The sequence below is a fragment of the Protopterus annectens genome, chromosome 2.part0, assembly GCF_019279795.1.
Source record: "Protopterus annectens isolate FY-2018-M chromosome 2.part0, PAN1.0, whole genome shotgun sequence".
Classification (NCBI taxonomy): Eukaryota; Metazoa; Chordata; order Ceratodontiformes; family Protopteridae; genus Protopterus; species Protopterus annectens.
This window is the reverse complement of record NC_056728.1, coordinates 1,704,962,977-1,704,978,026: the sequence shown is the minus strand read 5'-3', so window position 1 is coordinate 1,704,978,026 and position 15,050 is coordinate 1,704,962,977. Positions and strand designations below refer to the sequence as shown.

Below are 15,050 nucleotides of genomic sequence, written 5' to 3'. Positions count from 1 at the left end.
AGCATGGGAAGAAGCTGCTGTAATGTGAGCATCTTGAATTTTGGCACGAGAAAAATGTGTTTAGGATGGATAGGTCCAAAACAGGTCTCCAATCTTTTCCCTTCCTTGGTACCAGGAATAGTCTGGAATAAAAACCTTGACCCTGTTCTTGTGCAGGTACCTCTTGAATAGCTTTCATGTCCATAAGATCTGAAATTTGTTTTTGTGCCTCTGCCCTTTGATTGTGTGGCAGGTTTGGCATGCCCCTCATTTTTGGAAGGGTGTGAAAGTGGAATCTGTAGCCTCTGTCTATAATGTCCAGGATCCATTTGTCTTTTGTGACAATATGCCAATTTTTTGAAAATAATGCCAGTTTTCCACCTAAAGGTGTTGCCATTTGAGCCTTGCTTGGCATGCAAAGGGGAAAGTCATTGGTTCTGCTTTCTGAATGGCTGTGAACTATCCTCACCACCTCTTTGTGTAGGTGTTTGTCATTGTCTGCCTCTAAACGATCCTTGAGATTGCCCTCTACCCCTCAGGTGCCTGTATCTACCTGTTTGGGGTCTGTCCGTAGCTGGAAAGGACCAATTTTTGGAAGGCCAATTTCTACTGAAATGTGGAGGTTGTACCTGTAAGAAATATTTCACTGTTTGCATTGATTTTGCCTTTTCCTCCATTTTCTTTAATACCTCTTCAGCTTTAACACCAAACAATACATCTTTTTGCAGAGGTGCATCCAGTAATTTAGCTTTAACATGATCTGGTAAGGATTGCTCTTTGAGCCAAGCATGTCTACGTATGACTGATCCTGTAACAGCAGCTCTACATGAGGCCTCTAAAGCATCAAAACCACATTGCAAGGTATGTTTACCCACTTGTTCGGCACTGTGTAACAAATCCTGCAACTCCTTCAAGTCTGGTTGTTCAGGTTGTGACATTTTGCTTTTTAACTGTGATAACAGAAACTGTTGGTACTTTAACATATGAAACTAACAGTTTAATGCCCTCATGGTTAAGGTGGCCGGGGTGTACACCTTTTTCCCCCACCTTTCTAAAGCTCTGGAATCTCTCACTGAAGGTAATGGATTTTTAGCAGTGGAGGCCTTAATTCCCTTGGGACCCTGTGAAATAGTTTCTAGGTCAGCCGCATGGCTTTTGTATAGAAACTGGTGTGAATCAGGAACCTGGTAATACCTGTCAGGCTTGACTGGAGCTGGAGGTAAAGAGTCTGGATTAAGGCAGGCCTCCGAATACACATCATCAAGTATGTCTAAGACAGGAGGTATAGCCAGAGGCCTGTGCTGAGGGAGCAAGAGGAAATCCCTAAGCCTTTTCTTGGAGTCTGAGTACTCTTGGCCTTCCCAGTGGAAGTGTTCCCTCAAGGTATGTAAAGTTTCCCCAAAAGAGTAATCCTCAGGGGGGGAGACAGAGGGAATGGACTCCTCTGCATCAGAATCTTCAAAAGGGGAGTAAGAATGTTCCTGGTCTTCAGAATGTTCTGAAATAATGGAGGCCTGGTCCGAGGAAGGGGATTCTTCCTCCACTCTGGGCCTTATGTCCGGGGGGGGGGGGGGGTTGAGAACCCCTGATAAGAGTATTCAAATCCTCAGCCATTTTGAGCATCTGCTTTTTTTTAGGCATGGGTCCTTGAGAATGGCCCTGTGTAGCTTGTCTTTTAGTATGCATGGCTGCTTTAGACTTAGTGAAAGCCTTGATGGAAAAAGAAGTGGAAGGCCTGAAGACACCTTGAGAGGTGGCAGGCCTGTCTAAACTCTGAGTTTCACTGCCAAGAATGTCTTCGGTATCTGTAGTCGGGGTGTGGGCCGAAGAGCCTGCGACCTCGGGCACTGAAGACACTGCTAAGGAAGTGTCATTGGTAGTCAGGGGCTGCGTAGGCACCTCGCTGAGAACCGATCCATCTGTAGCCGGCTTTGGCGTGGTGTCGGTAGAAGTCGCGGACCTCGTATGTCGGTCCTTAACTTTGCATTTTTTACTTAAAACTGGAGTCGGAGTATCCGACGACATAATGTAGTTAAATTTTTTGCCAAAAAAGTGTTGGGCGAACTCCGCCCGACGCTTAATAGTGCGTTTGTTGAATGTAGCACAAAAATGACAGGCTGAGACGTCGTGGTCTGGGCCTAAGCAAGGAATGCAGAGGGAATGGAAATCCTTGTGCGGTATTTGCTTCCCACATGAAATGCAATTATTAACTTTGTCTGACATCGGTCTGAGGCAAGAAAAGTTTCCCCAACGGGGTACTTAGCTTTTAAGAAGACTTCAGTTGAAAAATATTCGTAATCTCAGGAGCTGGCCGACCGGCACTTGCGAACTGCTTCTGCTTCGGGCACCGCGCAGCAAGAAAGACTGAAGAAAATGGCGTCAGCTCGTTCTTTTATACCCGTCGCACTGATGTCAGGGAAGAAGCGACGCCAACCGACACCGGACCAAGACTTTGGAATTCGGCCGACCGAGGACCCGCCTGACGGCAGGAAAACCCATCTGTTATGACTGCAGCTGTATGCACGATGAACATCTGAGTTTTTTCCAAAGGAGATCATGCATTTTTGGCATTAAACTTCAGGCCACGGTTCCGACACCAGTCATTGGTCTCAGAGAGGCTCTTTTGTAGGATGTCTGCATCACTTGGGGAGTTGATGACTCCTAGCTTGTAGTCATCAGCGAACTTGGTCAGCTAGAGTCCTTCTGTGTTGGCCTGGACTTCTGAGAAGTAGATGCCAAACAGGAGAGGGCCCAGGACCGATCCCTGTGGGACTCCACTCATGACTGGTCGACAGTCTGACTTGGAATCCGCAACTTTCATTCTGTGGGTCCTGTCTGTGAGCCAATTTGTTACCCACCTAGTGATGTAAGGATTGATGCCTAGTTTGCTGAGTTTATCAATGATACCCAAGTAGGGAATGGTATCAAAGGCCTTGGCCAGGTCGAGGTAGGCTGTATGCACTGCCTTACCATCATCCACAGCCTTGGTGACTGCCTTGAAGAAGTCAACCAGATTCAGCAGGCAGGATCTCCCTTGACAAAGCCAAACTGTGTGGGGTCAAGAGTTTGGAGAGAGCCTATATCTTTGTTAAGCAGGTCCATGATGATGCGCTCCATAGCTTTGCATACCAGACTTGTCAGGCTAATGGGGTGATAGTTAACAGGGTCTGTAGTTGCTCCCCCTTTGTGGGGCGGGATGACTGCAGCAGTGCGCCATTCGTTAGGGACCTAGTCTGAGGTAAGGCTGTGACTGAACAGGGCAGACAGATATGGTGCCAGTTTGTTTTGTAGGTCATGTAGGATGCAGCCAGGGATATTATCAGGTCCCATGGATGCTGTATTCTTGGCTTTGGACAATGCAGCTTTTACCTGTGCCACAGAAATGGTGGGTACCAGGCTTTCTTCTGGTATTGTGATAGGGCCCTGGGGGGGGGGGGGGGTGACACTGAATCTGTCGGCCAGCATATTGGTTATATCTGTTGGCTCGGTATAGGAGGTGCCACTGTCCAATAACTCACAGCAAATCTGGGTGTTGGCTTGGAGGTTTTTGATATAGCTTTGTGGTTATTTTTGGTGTTGGCTGCAATTCTGCCTTCATAGCTGGCTTTAGAGGATTTGATAAGGGATCTCAGCTTTTTGTTGAGACTGATAAGGGAGGTTTTCCAGTCTTGTGACTATTATTTTCTGCAACAGTTTCTTCCTCCTGTTGTAGAGTTTATTGATGGGTGGGAACCACCAGATTGGCTTACTTTTTTTTGGAGGAGAGCACCTTAGTTCTAATTGGTATGGGAAAGTCCATGCATTTGTGTACGTGCTAGTACAGTGCATGGGTGTATGATTCTACAGTCATGCAGCTATTCTCCGTTGGCATGGGTGCTGAGAAGTTAGCCACCTCTGTTTTTAGGGGCCCAAAATCGGCTTTAGAAAAGTTTTTCAGGGTGGTCACCTTAGCAGGGGTTGTAGGTGAGATGGAGATTTCCATGGGGATCAGTCTGTGGGCAGATTTAAGCAGGGAGGAATTGACTATAGGTGTGGAGCAATGGTCATCCATGTTGGTGATAACCAGGTCGAAGATATTGCTTCCTCTAGTGGGGGTCAGAAAGAGCTGGTCCAGGGCATTGGAACTGATAAATTCCAGAAAGCGTTGGGCCTGTACATTCGCACTTGAATAGTTTTCCCAGTTGATGGAAGGGTAGTTGAAGTCACCCAGTATAAGAGTATTGGGTTGGATCTTGATAGACTCCAGGGTACTAAGGAACTTGGAGTGAGAGTATAGGGACATGTTTGGGGTTCTGTAGCAGGCTAAGACTTGTATCACTGTCTTATCCAGTGTTAGCTGTACCTGAAGTATCTCGGATGCATTATGCTGGACTACCAGTCTAGAGGTGTGCGTATCCTTTAAGAATATGGAGACACCACCGCCTTTGGAGCTTCTGGCCATATTCTGGGGCCAAAAGGTATGGAATGAGTTGTAGCCTGGGAGTGCAAAGGTGCTTTCTGCCTCTTTAAACAAGGTCTCCATTACAGCACAGATGTTGACATTCTCCATTTTGAGGAGAGCTCCGAGCGAGTGCATCTTGAGATTTAGACTTCTAGCACTGAGCAGCATAACCCTCAGATTGCATTTATTTGTAGCTGTTACGGTGGAATTTTTGTCTTTGTAACATTGCCTAAAAAGCACTACAGGGGTGGCAAGAGCCTTAGCCAGTACCCAGAATCCCAGGGGTAACAGATGCAAGCTGTCTCTGGCAAAGCATTGAGGTCTGTTGATCATGTCGTCCCAGGCAGACAGATACTGGATCCCCTTAGAATGACACCAGAAACTTAGCAAATTGTTGAAGTCAATTTTCTGCTCGTACTATGGTATCATTCTGGGTGACAGTAGAATACTGCTCAAGGCTAGGGGCATACCTGCCTGAGCCACATAATCCGAGAGTTCCATCGCGTCTCTTTTCTTGTAGTCCATATGTCTCAGGTCATTCACACCCACACGGACAATGACCGACTCATATTTGTACTTGTTGTGGAGTGACCTGAGTGCATGTGTTATGTGGCGGATACTGGCACCTGATAGACAACTGACTGTCACCTTCTCCTTGTTCAACCTTGTGAGTGAGACATCACTGTGCTTCCTATGATTATTACATTGGGCAAAGTGCTTTTGCCTTAAGGACTTAGGTTAAGGGGCAAACTGTGGTGGAGAGCTGTGTGTTCTGGGGTCGGTGTTGTGTTGTGGTGGTCAAGTGCGTTTCTGTCTCGGGGGGGGGGTCTCTGTTGTTAGGGTAAGTTTTTATTGAGAGCCACAAAGAAGGTGGGTGTATGGTTTGTGTTTCTGTATGTGGGCTGTGATGGTTGGTGTTTTGGAGGGCTGTGTGTTCTATGTAGTGAGTTGCAGGTGCTGACCTTCTCCTCTTGACCAGCTAGTATGGTTTTAGTTGGAGTGTGCACTGCTTCCAGTTTGGTGATATATGTGCATCTCTCACATATATGAGTGTTGGGAGGTAAGAGGAGTGGGTTGTCTGTGCACATTAGACAGTTGCCACACTGTCTCAGAATGCCCAAGTGCACCAGGATAGCAGGAGAAAGCACAGGAAATTGCCCTACAATCATACCAGGAGGGGTGGTCATTACTAATAAGTCTGATGCTGTTACTGCTGAAGCTATGGATGCTGCAGACCTGTATTTAAACTATTTTACTCAATTTTAAGGTCCCCCACCCCTTTCTATTCTTGCTGTTTACCTTGGGTTCAGTATACTGAATGTTCAGTGTCCTTAGCTCTGAATTTTATGTCGTTAACAGTAGGCTAAGTGCTACATTAGAGGTCTGATGTGTAATCACAGTGTCCTTTAACTACTGACAAAATACAGAGTAGGAGAACTACCTTTTCCTTTCTGGATGAATGCTGTATAGCTATTTACTAGATACCAAAATAGTAAGGTGGTGTTCTGCCTTGGATTTACCCAAAATATGTGAACAGAATGTCTTCGGCAGGAAAGAGGGTTTCCCCCAGCTCTGACCACTAAACTTATAATTTGAAAAGTAACATCTTCATAGGTGTAGCTTTGTTGTCATTTCCTGTTTGATCTCTCCAGGATCCTACCCTCCACCACACATTCACTACCTCAATGTCCACTAATTACATATAGCCTGTAGCACTGCCTGCCTTACAACCTGCACTATGCTGTAGTAGTTATATTACCAGCCTTTAATCATCCACCTGCGGACTTTAATATTCTACACATGCCAACTTTACTAATTATTATAATAACAAATACAATGCAGGGTAGCATAAGAAATGAGATTCCTACTGTGGAGTGCTGCTGCGACTCCACAACCTGTAATGCAGCAGGAATTAGAATCATGGTTCATAACTGAGGGTATCACTCTGCAGTCTCTTCTGCAAAATTACTATCTTTGCCAAAGCCAAAGATTGGGAAAAAGCTTAGGAGCAGGAGTTTTGTTACTTTTCAAAAACAAAAAAAAAAATCAAAAACATCAAGTTACGTAAACTTTTCCTATCTTGCCGAACATGAGGCTAACTGGTCAGTTTGTCACTGCTGCACAGTTCGGTTACTCAAGATGAGAAGTGTGCTCAAACAGAAGAGTAGCTAAGGTGGGGCAAAGGGGATAGCCACCACGGGTGCAAGATGTCAGGGTGTGTGAAAGGGAGGTATTGCATTACCGGCATTTAGAAATGTATGTAGACAGTGCATTAGCAGTCAGGGCCGAAGCGCTTTAGCACTCTGTGATACCTAAACTGCAGCAAGGCACGTTACACTTGCTACAAGTAACTTACTATAGTTTGATGTTAAAAAAACTTTTTTTTCTCCACTCAAGGAAATTAGAAAGGGCTTGCTCTTCCTGTGGTGGGAAGCACTAGCCAGATGATTTGAGAATATATATATTTTTTTAAACTCTTCAGCAAACGCAGTTAAGGGGTGCCAGAATGGGGAACAGCAGTGGGTGCTAGGTGAGCCAGCTATAGCGCTACACTCATCCACCAACTTCCTTCAACATATAAATGCACCATAAATGAAGATATAACATCCTTTTAAATGAACTGCAATTAAAGAAGTATATACACTGATTGGTAGACTTCAGTCTACAGTGGGAAGGTAAGAGTAATTTCTTTCTCTTCTCTGCTCTTTCTGAGCATGGCTTTGGTCAGCTAGTTTCAGAACCAACTCAGGTTTTGTGAAGCACTCTAAATTGGATCTAGTCTAATCCAATAAGCATAATTACTTAAATAAAAGTAAAATGATTTCTTTGAGCTATAGCTGCTCAAATCCCCACACAGGAGAAGAACTCTTGCCCTTCCACACAAGTACTGACTTTCAAAGTCACAGCATTAACCTTAAGGAAAAGTGCAATTTTCCCAGTACAAGTTCAAAGAACTATGCATTAGTAAGCCAGGATGCACAAACTAAAAATACAGTGAACCAGTCCTCAGTCGTGTATGACTACATTACTCAGCAATTCCTCAGGGTCTATAGCTGAGCTTTGTAATGTCAATCAGACCAGAAATTATCAAAACTGTTAATCTGACAACACTCCTTGCCAATTTTAACAGTATAACAAGTGTGTTTTTATACTAGGTAAAGACCCCTGCATCTCTAAACATACTAAATATGGGACTACACAACTTTGGGAGAAATGACACTTCTTTACGCCTGCCGTTCTGCAAATCCAGCCAAAATAAGTACATATTTTTCAACTGGTGCAATACTTGAGATGCACCACAATCCCTCAGCTGTGAGGGGCAAATTCTTTCACTATTCCCCTCCCTGTCTTGAGCACAAATGTACTATATTCCTGCTAGACAGAACAGCATCAATACAAGTTCCAAGTCAATTTAAGTCAATAATAGTTTCACACTTCTGTATGATGATGATTTCATGTTTCCTAGTTACGTATAACTGCAGTGTTATGTTCAGTCTCCTGTACTGACTAAATGTGATATTTTGTTGAGTTACAAGGCTTAACTTTGATTCAAGAGCTGAAATATAACAGAAATGCTACAAAGACAAAAATGAGAAACGTAATCTATTCAGATGATCTTTCATGATTCTGCATCTGGAATAGGTCACAGCTGTCACTGAATGAACATCTACTATAGTCATAAGCTGGTTAAAGCTTCAAACAGTACCGTTTCTACTAGCAGAGATGAACTACATCCAAATAATATGAGAAGCCACAAAAACCTAGCTGGCAGTATTCTGACAATATACAACATTAACAACATATAAAAAACTGACAAAAGACCACAGCACATACCATGAGAAATATCCATGCTGGGATAAGCAGGAGCACCGCAGCAGCACTTGTGTAAAACTGGAGCTCTGCTGATCTGCAGAAATCAATTTCAGACGTGTGAGCAATGTGTACCATGACATGCAGCGACATTTCAAATATCAGCTTCTATACAATATCCAAGAGAGATGTTTGGTCTGCACCCACCAACAGAAATGGCCTTTCTTTTCACAGAAACCAAAGCAGATGTGCTACCAGATGTAGGACAATAGCAGTAACAATAACAATAAACTGTAATGTTCTGCAAAGGTATAAAGTGCATCATGATGCTCACCAAAGACAAAGACATTGTACATCATGTGAATGTTGGTTCCTGCAAGTCAGACAATAGGACATGCAATATCTGACATTGCTATTCTATATTTTAAAACTATACTACCACACACACACACACACACACATATATATATATATATATATATATATATATATATATATATATATATAAAAATAAAATATTCCTCACTTTTACATAGGAGAACGATTATAAAGTAACATAAAACTATCTCATAAATGACATGGAATAATTAGCACTGCATGTCAAAAAAAATCAGTTCTAAGCAATTGTCAGTCTAGAATTAACAGGAGCACTAAGAAAACTGCATAAAACTCTCCACATATTTGGCGGACTAATCAAACTCTCCACATATTTGGCGGACTAATCAATCATTCATATCTACGTCAGATGGGAGCATTAGTTACTAGCAACATCTTAGACAGCCTTCTCTTGTTGGAAAGACACTTCTGGCTGAGTGACTTCTCTCTGCACGTCTGAATTTTCACATAGCTCTTGTACACAGTTATGGTACTCTGGTCTCTTCTTACAATTTCTTTTGTTAAGATAAACACATCTTACTCTAGAACTGGTGCCATATTCTGCACTATTTACTCCATGGACAGCGTAAAATCTGAATTTAGCTGTGTCACAACAACCACTGCTTCACGCTACTGATCTTTTGGGAAGATCAGATTGTTGAATTCTGTCAACTTGATGAAGAATTTGCCATAACAGTATTTCTGTCTCAAATTGCACCATTCCAAATTTTTCTTCATTTAACTTGATTCTCTTGAATAAAAGCAGCAGCCAGTAATTTGCTCTTTGTCAAACTGAGCCTCTGTAAATGGGTATAATCACATTCCAAACCTCAAAAATGACAACTCCCATAATTACTGTTGGCATGCTTTTTCATCATATTTTTCACTGTCCAAATGGTTATTTCTACTTCTCCACTGAACTAAGAGTAAATCTGACTTGCAGTTATGTGCTTTAAACTTCCATTGTTGTTCAAGCCTTTAAAACTCAAGGCTCACAAACTATGGACCACTGTTTGTATGACAACACTAAGCCTTGTCTTGAAAATACTGACTTCAGTGCACATTTTACAACAGCACTTGCAGTATCTGAATATTTAATCATGTCAAGATACTTGGAATAATAATCTACATTATCTACATCTACATCTATCTATTATTGTTATTATTATCTACATCTATTTGGGAAAAACAAAACACCCACGAATTACCACACAGGTGTCAGCCCCCTTAATACAGAAGAGGTAATAAGAGATCTGGGAACCCAGGTAGATAGTAATCTCTCCTTTGACAATCATATTGCAAAGTAGTTAGGAAATCCTTCTATGTGGCCCATTTAATTAATAAAGGGTTCGCATCTAAAAATAAAGGGGTTATAGTGCCCCTCTACTCGTCACTCATTAGACCCATCATAGAATACAATGCCCCATTTGGGATGTACCTCACAAGATACTTCAGCTGGAAAGACCACAAAAGTACCACACCAAGAGGATTACTGGCCTCAAACATATGTCCTATGCAGCCCGACTGAAAACACTCCGGCTGTACTCAGTGGCATATCGCTTACTCAGAGGTGATCTCTGCCCGACTTACAAAGCCATGTCCAACTCAGAATTGATGGACATGCTCCACCAAAAGAAATCCAAGTTACTGCGAGCCACGTGTTCTAATGAGCTAAACCTCACCACAACAATAAATAGAACATGCTGGAGGGATAGATTCCTGTCAGAGAGACTCCCCATGCTTTAGAACAAAATTCCAAATTACATCAGGCAGAGCCCCCTCACTAACACTCTTCAAGAGAAACCTTGATGAGTGGATGGGTAACAGAAAATACACCCCTGGGATCACTTCATTGGCTCTGCTTGACAGAGGATCAGTTAATCAATGGGGCGGCGAAAGCCGACACACTCTGGGCTAGGCTTATAAATGCCCTTGGGCAGACAGCCTAGTACCTACCTATGAACATGTGCAAAATACATAGCCTCTTTTTTTCTGAAAAAAAAATTGTACTTGCGCTGCTCCATGGTCTACCTGGTACAATACAAGGTAACATCTCTTCTCCTTGACTGTTGTTATTGTATGAACTGCACATGTCATAACTTTGTACTATTTCTATTACTACTTCTGCTGACAGTCAAGGCCAATATATTGCATCTCTGGCTCTTTTTTTTGTAAATACATTATTTCAAGATGTTATGCGTATTCTCTCAAACATCTTTTATCTCAGCTTGTAAGGTATAATAACCTTGCCAACTCTGATATACAATTACTGATAATGGGAAGGGAAAGGCCAATCTCTAACCGAATAGTTAATTTGAGCACAAAACGAGAAACTGACTAGGCTTAAAATGGCTCAGACGGGCAGCTAGCCCAGTACTTACCTATGTACCTATAAAAAAAAAAAAAAAAAAAAAAAAGACTGGGTCTCTCTTCTGTCGGATGAATTTTTTTTCAGCCAAACTCTGTAAATGTGATCTGTTTCAGTATAATGTATTTCTAGATTAGTGTTGGTATGTTGCTGCTGCGGGTAGCGTTGCTGCCTCACAGTAAGACGTCCTGTTCGATTCTCAGCTAAAGCGTTTTCTGTGTGGAGACATGTGTGAATGGGCGTACCTTCATTGAAGGTTGTGCGTCAGGCCTGGCAAGTCAGTACGTAAAAATCTACTGCCAATCATTAGCGGACCAGAGTTCCGTTGTGGCGACCCCTAACCGGGAAAAGCCGAAAGATACAACAACAACAAGTATTGGTATGTTGCTGAATTTCATTTACTTTATCTTCTAATCACTGATAATTGATATCACTCAGAATCTCCATTTTTTTCTAAATAAAATTTTCTATCTGTTTTTGGAAATGTGTTCTGCTCAATTTATCTGCTATGTGTAACTGATCGCCTAGTCTTTATTTCACGTTCAGGACAAATTTCTGTAAATTAAGCAACATCCTGTTACCCTGGATGCGTTTTCTACAAGGACATTCTGAATATACTTTGTATTTACTGACAAATACATTCACAGAATTTTTGCACAACCATATACTACTGCTAAAAGCTCTTTTAATTGTACATATCTTTTAAGCACAGTTATAAATGTAAATTATCACTCATGACATAGGCGATCATATATCATATCAAACATTTACATAAACGAAAACAAACCATATGGACATGATCTTAGTTGCAAGCATTATACATAAACTATACTTTCAAAATTTTAGTTGCAAACATTGTACATCACTTATGATGTACCCAATCATTGTCACTCAAACATTACATAGCTCATTCTAATCCTGCCTTCTTTTAAACTTCATTCCTCCCTTGTATGTATTGTTCCCACAATTCCCATTTTTTACTATGTAATTTGCTCTGACCCATTTCTAAAGATCCCAATTCCAGATGTTTTATTTCTATTACTATATTCAACTACTTCTAGTATAGCTGGTTTAGACTTATTTCCATTTTCTAGTAATTGCTTTTTTGGCGGCCACCATAATTAGACTTAACAAGGCCTTACTGTCTAGGCAATTCTAATTCTGTATCACAGCTCAGAAAAATAATTTCCCTAGATACACCAATTTGCTCACCAAGTATTTTTGTGTTCCTATTAGATGACTGAAGACACATTCTATCGAATGCATCTTGGTCGAACTTAAAACAACGAAAAGGCAAAATAGCGAAGTGGCTTTTAAGCGAATTCTTTTCCAGGGAAAGAATTCTCTTGGCAGCTTCCATTACTTTGCCATTTTCGGCACTGTAGTGCGATCTCGGAGTTGGTATACTTAAGTAGGGTGTGTGTGTGTGAGGGGCATAGCCCCCCCCCCCACATCGGGGGGGGGGTGTGGAGGTGAAGCCCTTCACTTTTTGTATTGTTTCAATTTTTTTTTCTTTTCTTTTCTGGAACAGGGATTTTTTTTCCCTGTTCTGAGCTTTCGAGATTATAAGCTTTCGCTTACATGGGGTCGATTATTCATCGTTCGCTTTTTTAAGTGTTCGATGATATAATATAGACCCATATTTCTGATAGTCTACAGGGAATCTTTAAAGTCTGCCAACTCTTTGCACTCCCAGAATATATGCTCCCAGTTACCTCTTTCTTCCCCATTATACCTCCAACATTTGCTGTCTACACGAGGAAAATTTCTCTGGAGTCTACTTGGGGTTTAAAAATACCCATGTTAACATTTCCAAGCAAAAATCCTAAATCTTATAGATTTTTTTGCATAGTCAGGAGACACACACATATCCCCCCCCCTTGTTTCTTTGTGAATCGATCATCCAATCTCTCTCTTCCCAATGCTTTCTAACCTCCTCTGATTGATTCTTGTAGTTGTCATGCAATACTTTACAGGCTCTACTAATTATTCTTTTTTAACAGCAGCTTCTATTCTAGATTCTACTAAAAACTCTACCAGTGCTGGTCTTCTGTTATAAATGTTTTTATCCCAGTAGCAACTGGTCTATATGCATGGAACTTTACAGCTTGTATACCATTCTGGTTGACATCTATTTGTAAAACAACCAACCTTTTAACATTACAGCATTTCAACACGGATACTTCTGTCATTGTTTTATAGTGTTTCCTGTCCACAGCACCATTCCTGAACTGCATCTTACTCCTATCTTGTCCCCCTACTATTGTAAGAAGCATAATCTCAAATATATTAGGTACAACCTTTTCAATACAACCATAACATTCCCAGAAACTTCATTAATGCTTGCTTGTCTTCTGGCTTTAGCATCTGCACTACTGCAACCCCTCTTTCTGTGTAACTTCAGTTCCACTGTGATTTCTCGTAAACAAACGCTCACAGTACTGCCAAGATTTCTCTCTTACTACTTCTACACTGTCTTTCATCTTTTCGTATAGGTTCACAGGTACTTACTAGGCTACTGGTTTGTGAAAATATTAAGAAGCCTAACCTCACATTCACATGGTAGTTTTTAATCCACACTACTTTGCATATAAATGATCCTGAGGGAGGCAGAACAAAAGACTGTCTTGCTGCAACACATCACAATCTGGCAACTGTATGTTTTTAGACTCCCTGAATATTTTGAATAATATGAATAAATCAAATTTCTTGCTATAAAATGTTAAGTTTTCTGCCAAATTATCTTACAGTGACAGAGCTTCTTGTGGCTGAAACTGGACCATCTTTCCACAAAAGAATGAACTTCAACAGATTCTCATGAGTTACATTGGTAAAAAAAATAAAACAAACTATTGGGGATTACGAATTTCGAAGTATGGAATACATTTTTGCACTACAGACTGCTTAATGACTTGTAAACAAATCTAATCAACTTGTTCACACACATCATGGAATATTTACAGTTCTCATATCAATGCTCAGAAACAAGAAACTTGGGGAAGTATTACCAGTCTCCATGCTGTTGTCGCTGAGAATGTCAAGTACTGCAGTAAGACCATGTGGCATGCAGTATGTAACAACATTACTTTACACTTCTTAAAGCTTTAAGGTATACGCTTCAGCTATAGTTACACTTCCATGGACAACTTCCTCAAGAGTGCATCACATTATTGTATTTTTTTTTAAACACCTGTATCGAACTATCACTTGTGACTCTGGCAAACTTACATGTATATAGAAGTAATCAAACTATAATAACAATTTCACATTTACAAACATTGCACATCACATATACTGCTCTATACAGTATGAAACCAACATTACATAAATTGTTCAGTTCCATCCTTCTCTTAAACTTCATTCCTCCTCCAAAACATTTGTCTGCGTGTATTGTTCCCCACGGTTTTCATTTTTTTCCTATGTAATGTACTCCTAACCTTTTCCAAAGGTCCCACTTCCTGTTCTTTTCTCTTTTTTTTTACAACATTCAATACTTTAAGAATGGCTGGTTTAAACCTTGGTTTCCTTTTTCTAGCAATTCTTTTTTGGTAGCCACCAGAATTAAACTTAGAGAGGCCATACTATGTCTAGGCAATTCAAATCCTGTATCCTAGCTCCAAAAAAAAAAAAAACACATTTCCATAGTAACACTCATTTGCTCACCTAGTATGCCTGACAGAGTACTCTGTAGAGAATTTTTAGAGTCTGTCAGCTCATTACACTCTTTCTTCCCGATTACACTGCCAACATTTACCATCTACCAGAGGAAAAATCCTTTGGAGTCTGCTTGAGGTATAAGAGTACCTATGCAAACACTTCCAGGCAAATATTCTAAATATTTTAGATTTTATTGCATATTTGGGAGCCATACACGTTTCCTCCCTATTGTTTCTTCGCATACTGCAAATCTGATCTCTCTTCCCAATCTTTTCTGACCTATTCTGACAGATTCCTATAGTTATTGTGCAATACTTTAAATGCTCTACTAATTAACCCTTTAACAGCAGCTTTGGTTCTAGATTCAACTAAAAACTCAACCACTGCAGGTTGTTCATTTAGAGTTCTTTTATCCCTTTC

General features: G+C 41.1%; 1 protein-coding gene across 1 annotated transcript in view; it reads right to left on the bottom strand.

Annotated features, from left to right (window-relative positions):
* Window positions 1-15,050, bottom strand: part of LOC122793585 (solute carrier family 35 member E2A-like) — a gene marked incomplete in the record, with an annotated part of 983,710 nt that overhangs the window by 181,017 nt on the left and 787,643 nt on the right. Inside the window, 1 exon segment of the mRNA XM_044061755.1 lies at window positions 8,255-8,327. Coding sequence (XP_043917690.1) covers window positions 8,255-8,327 — 73 coding nt within the window.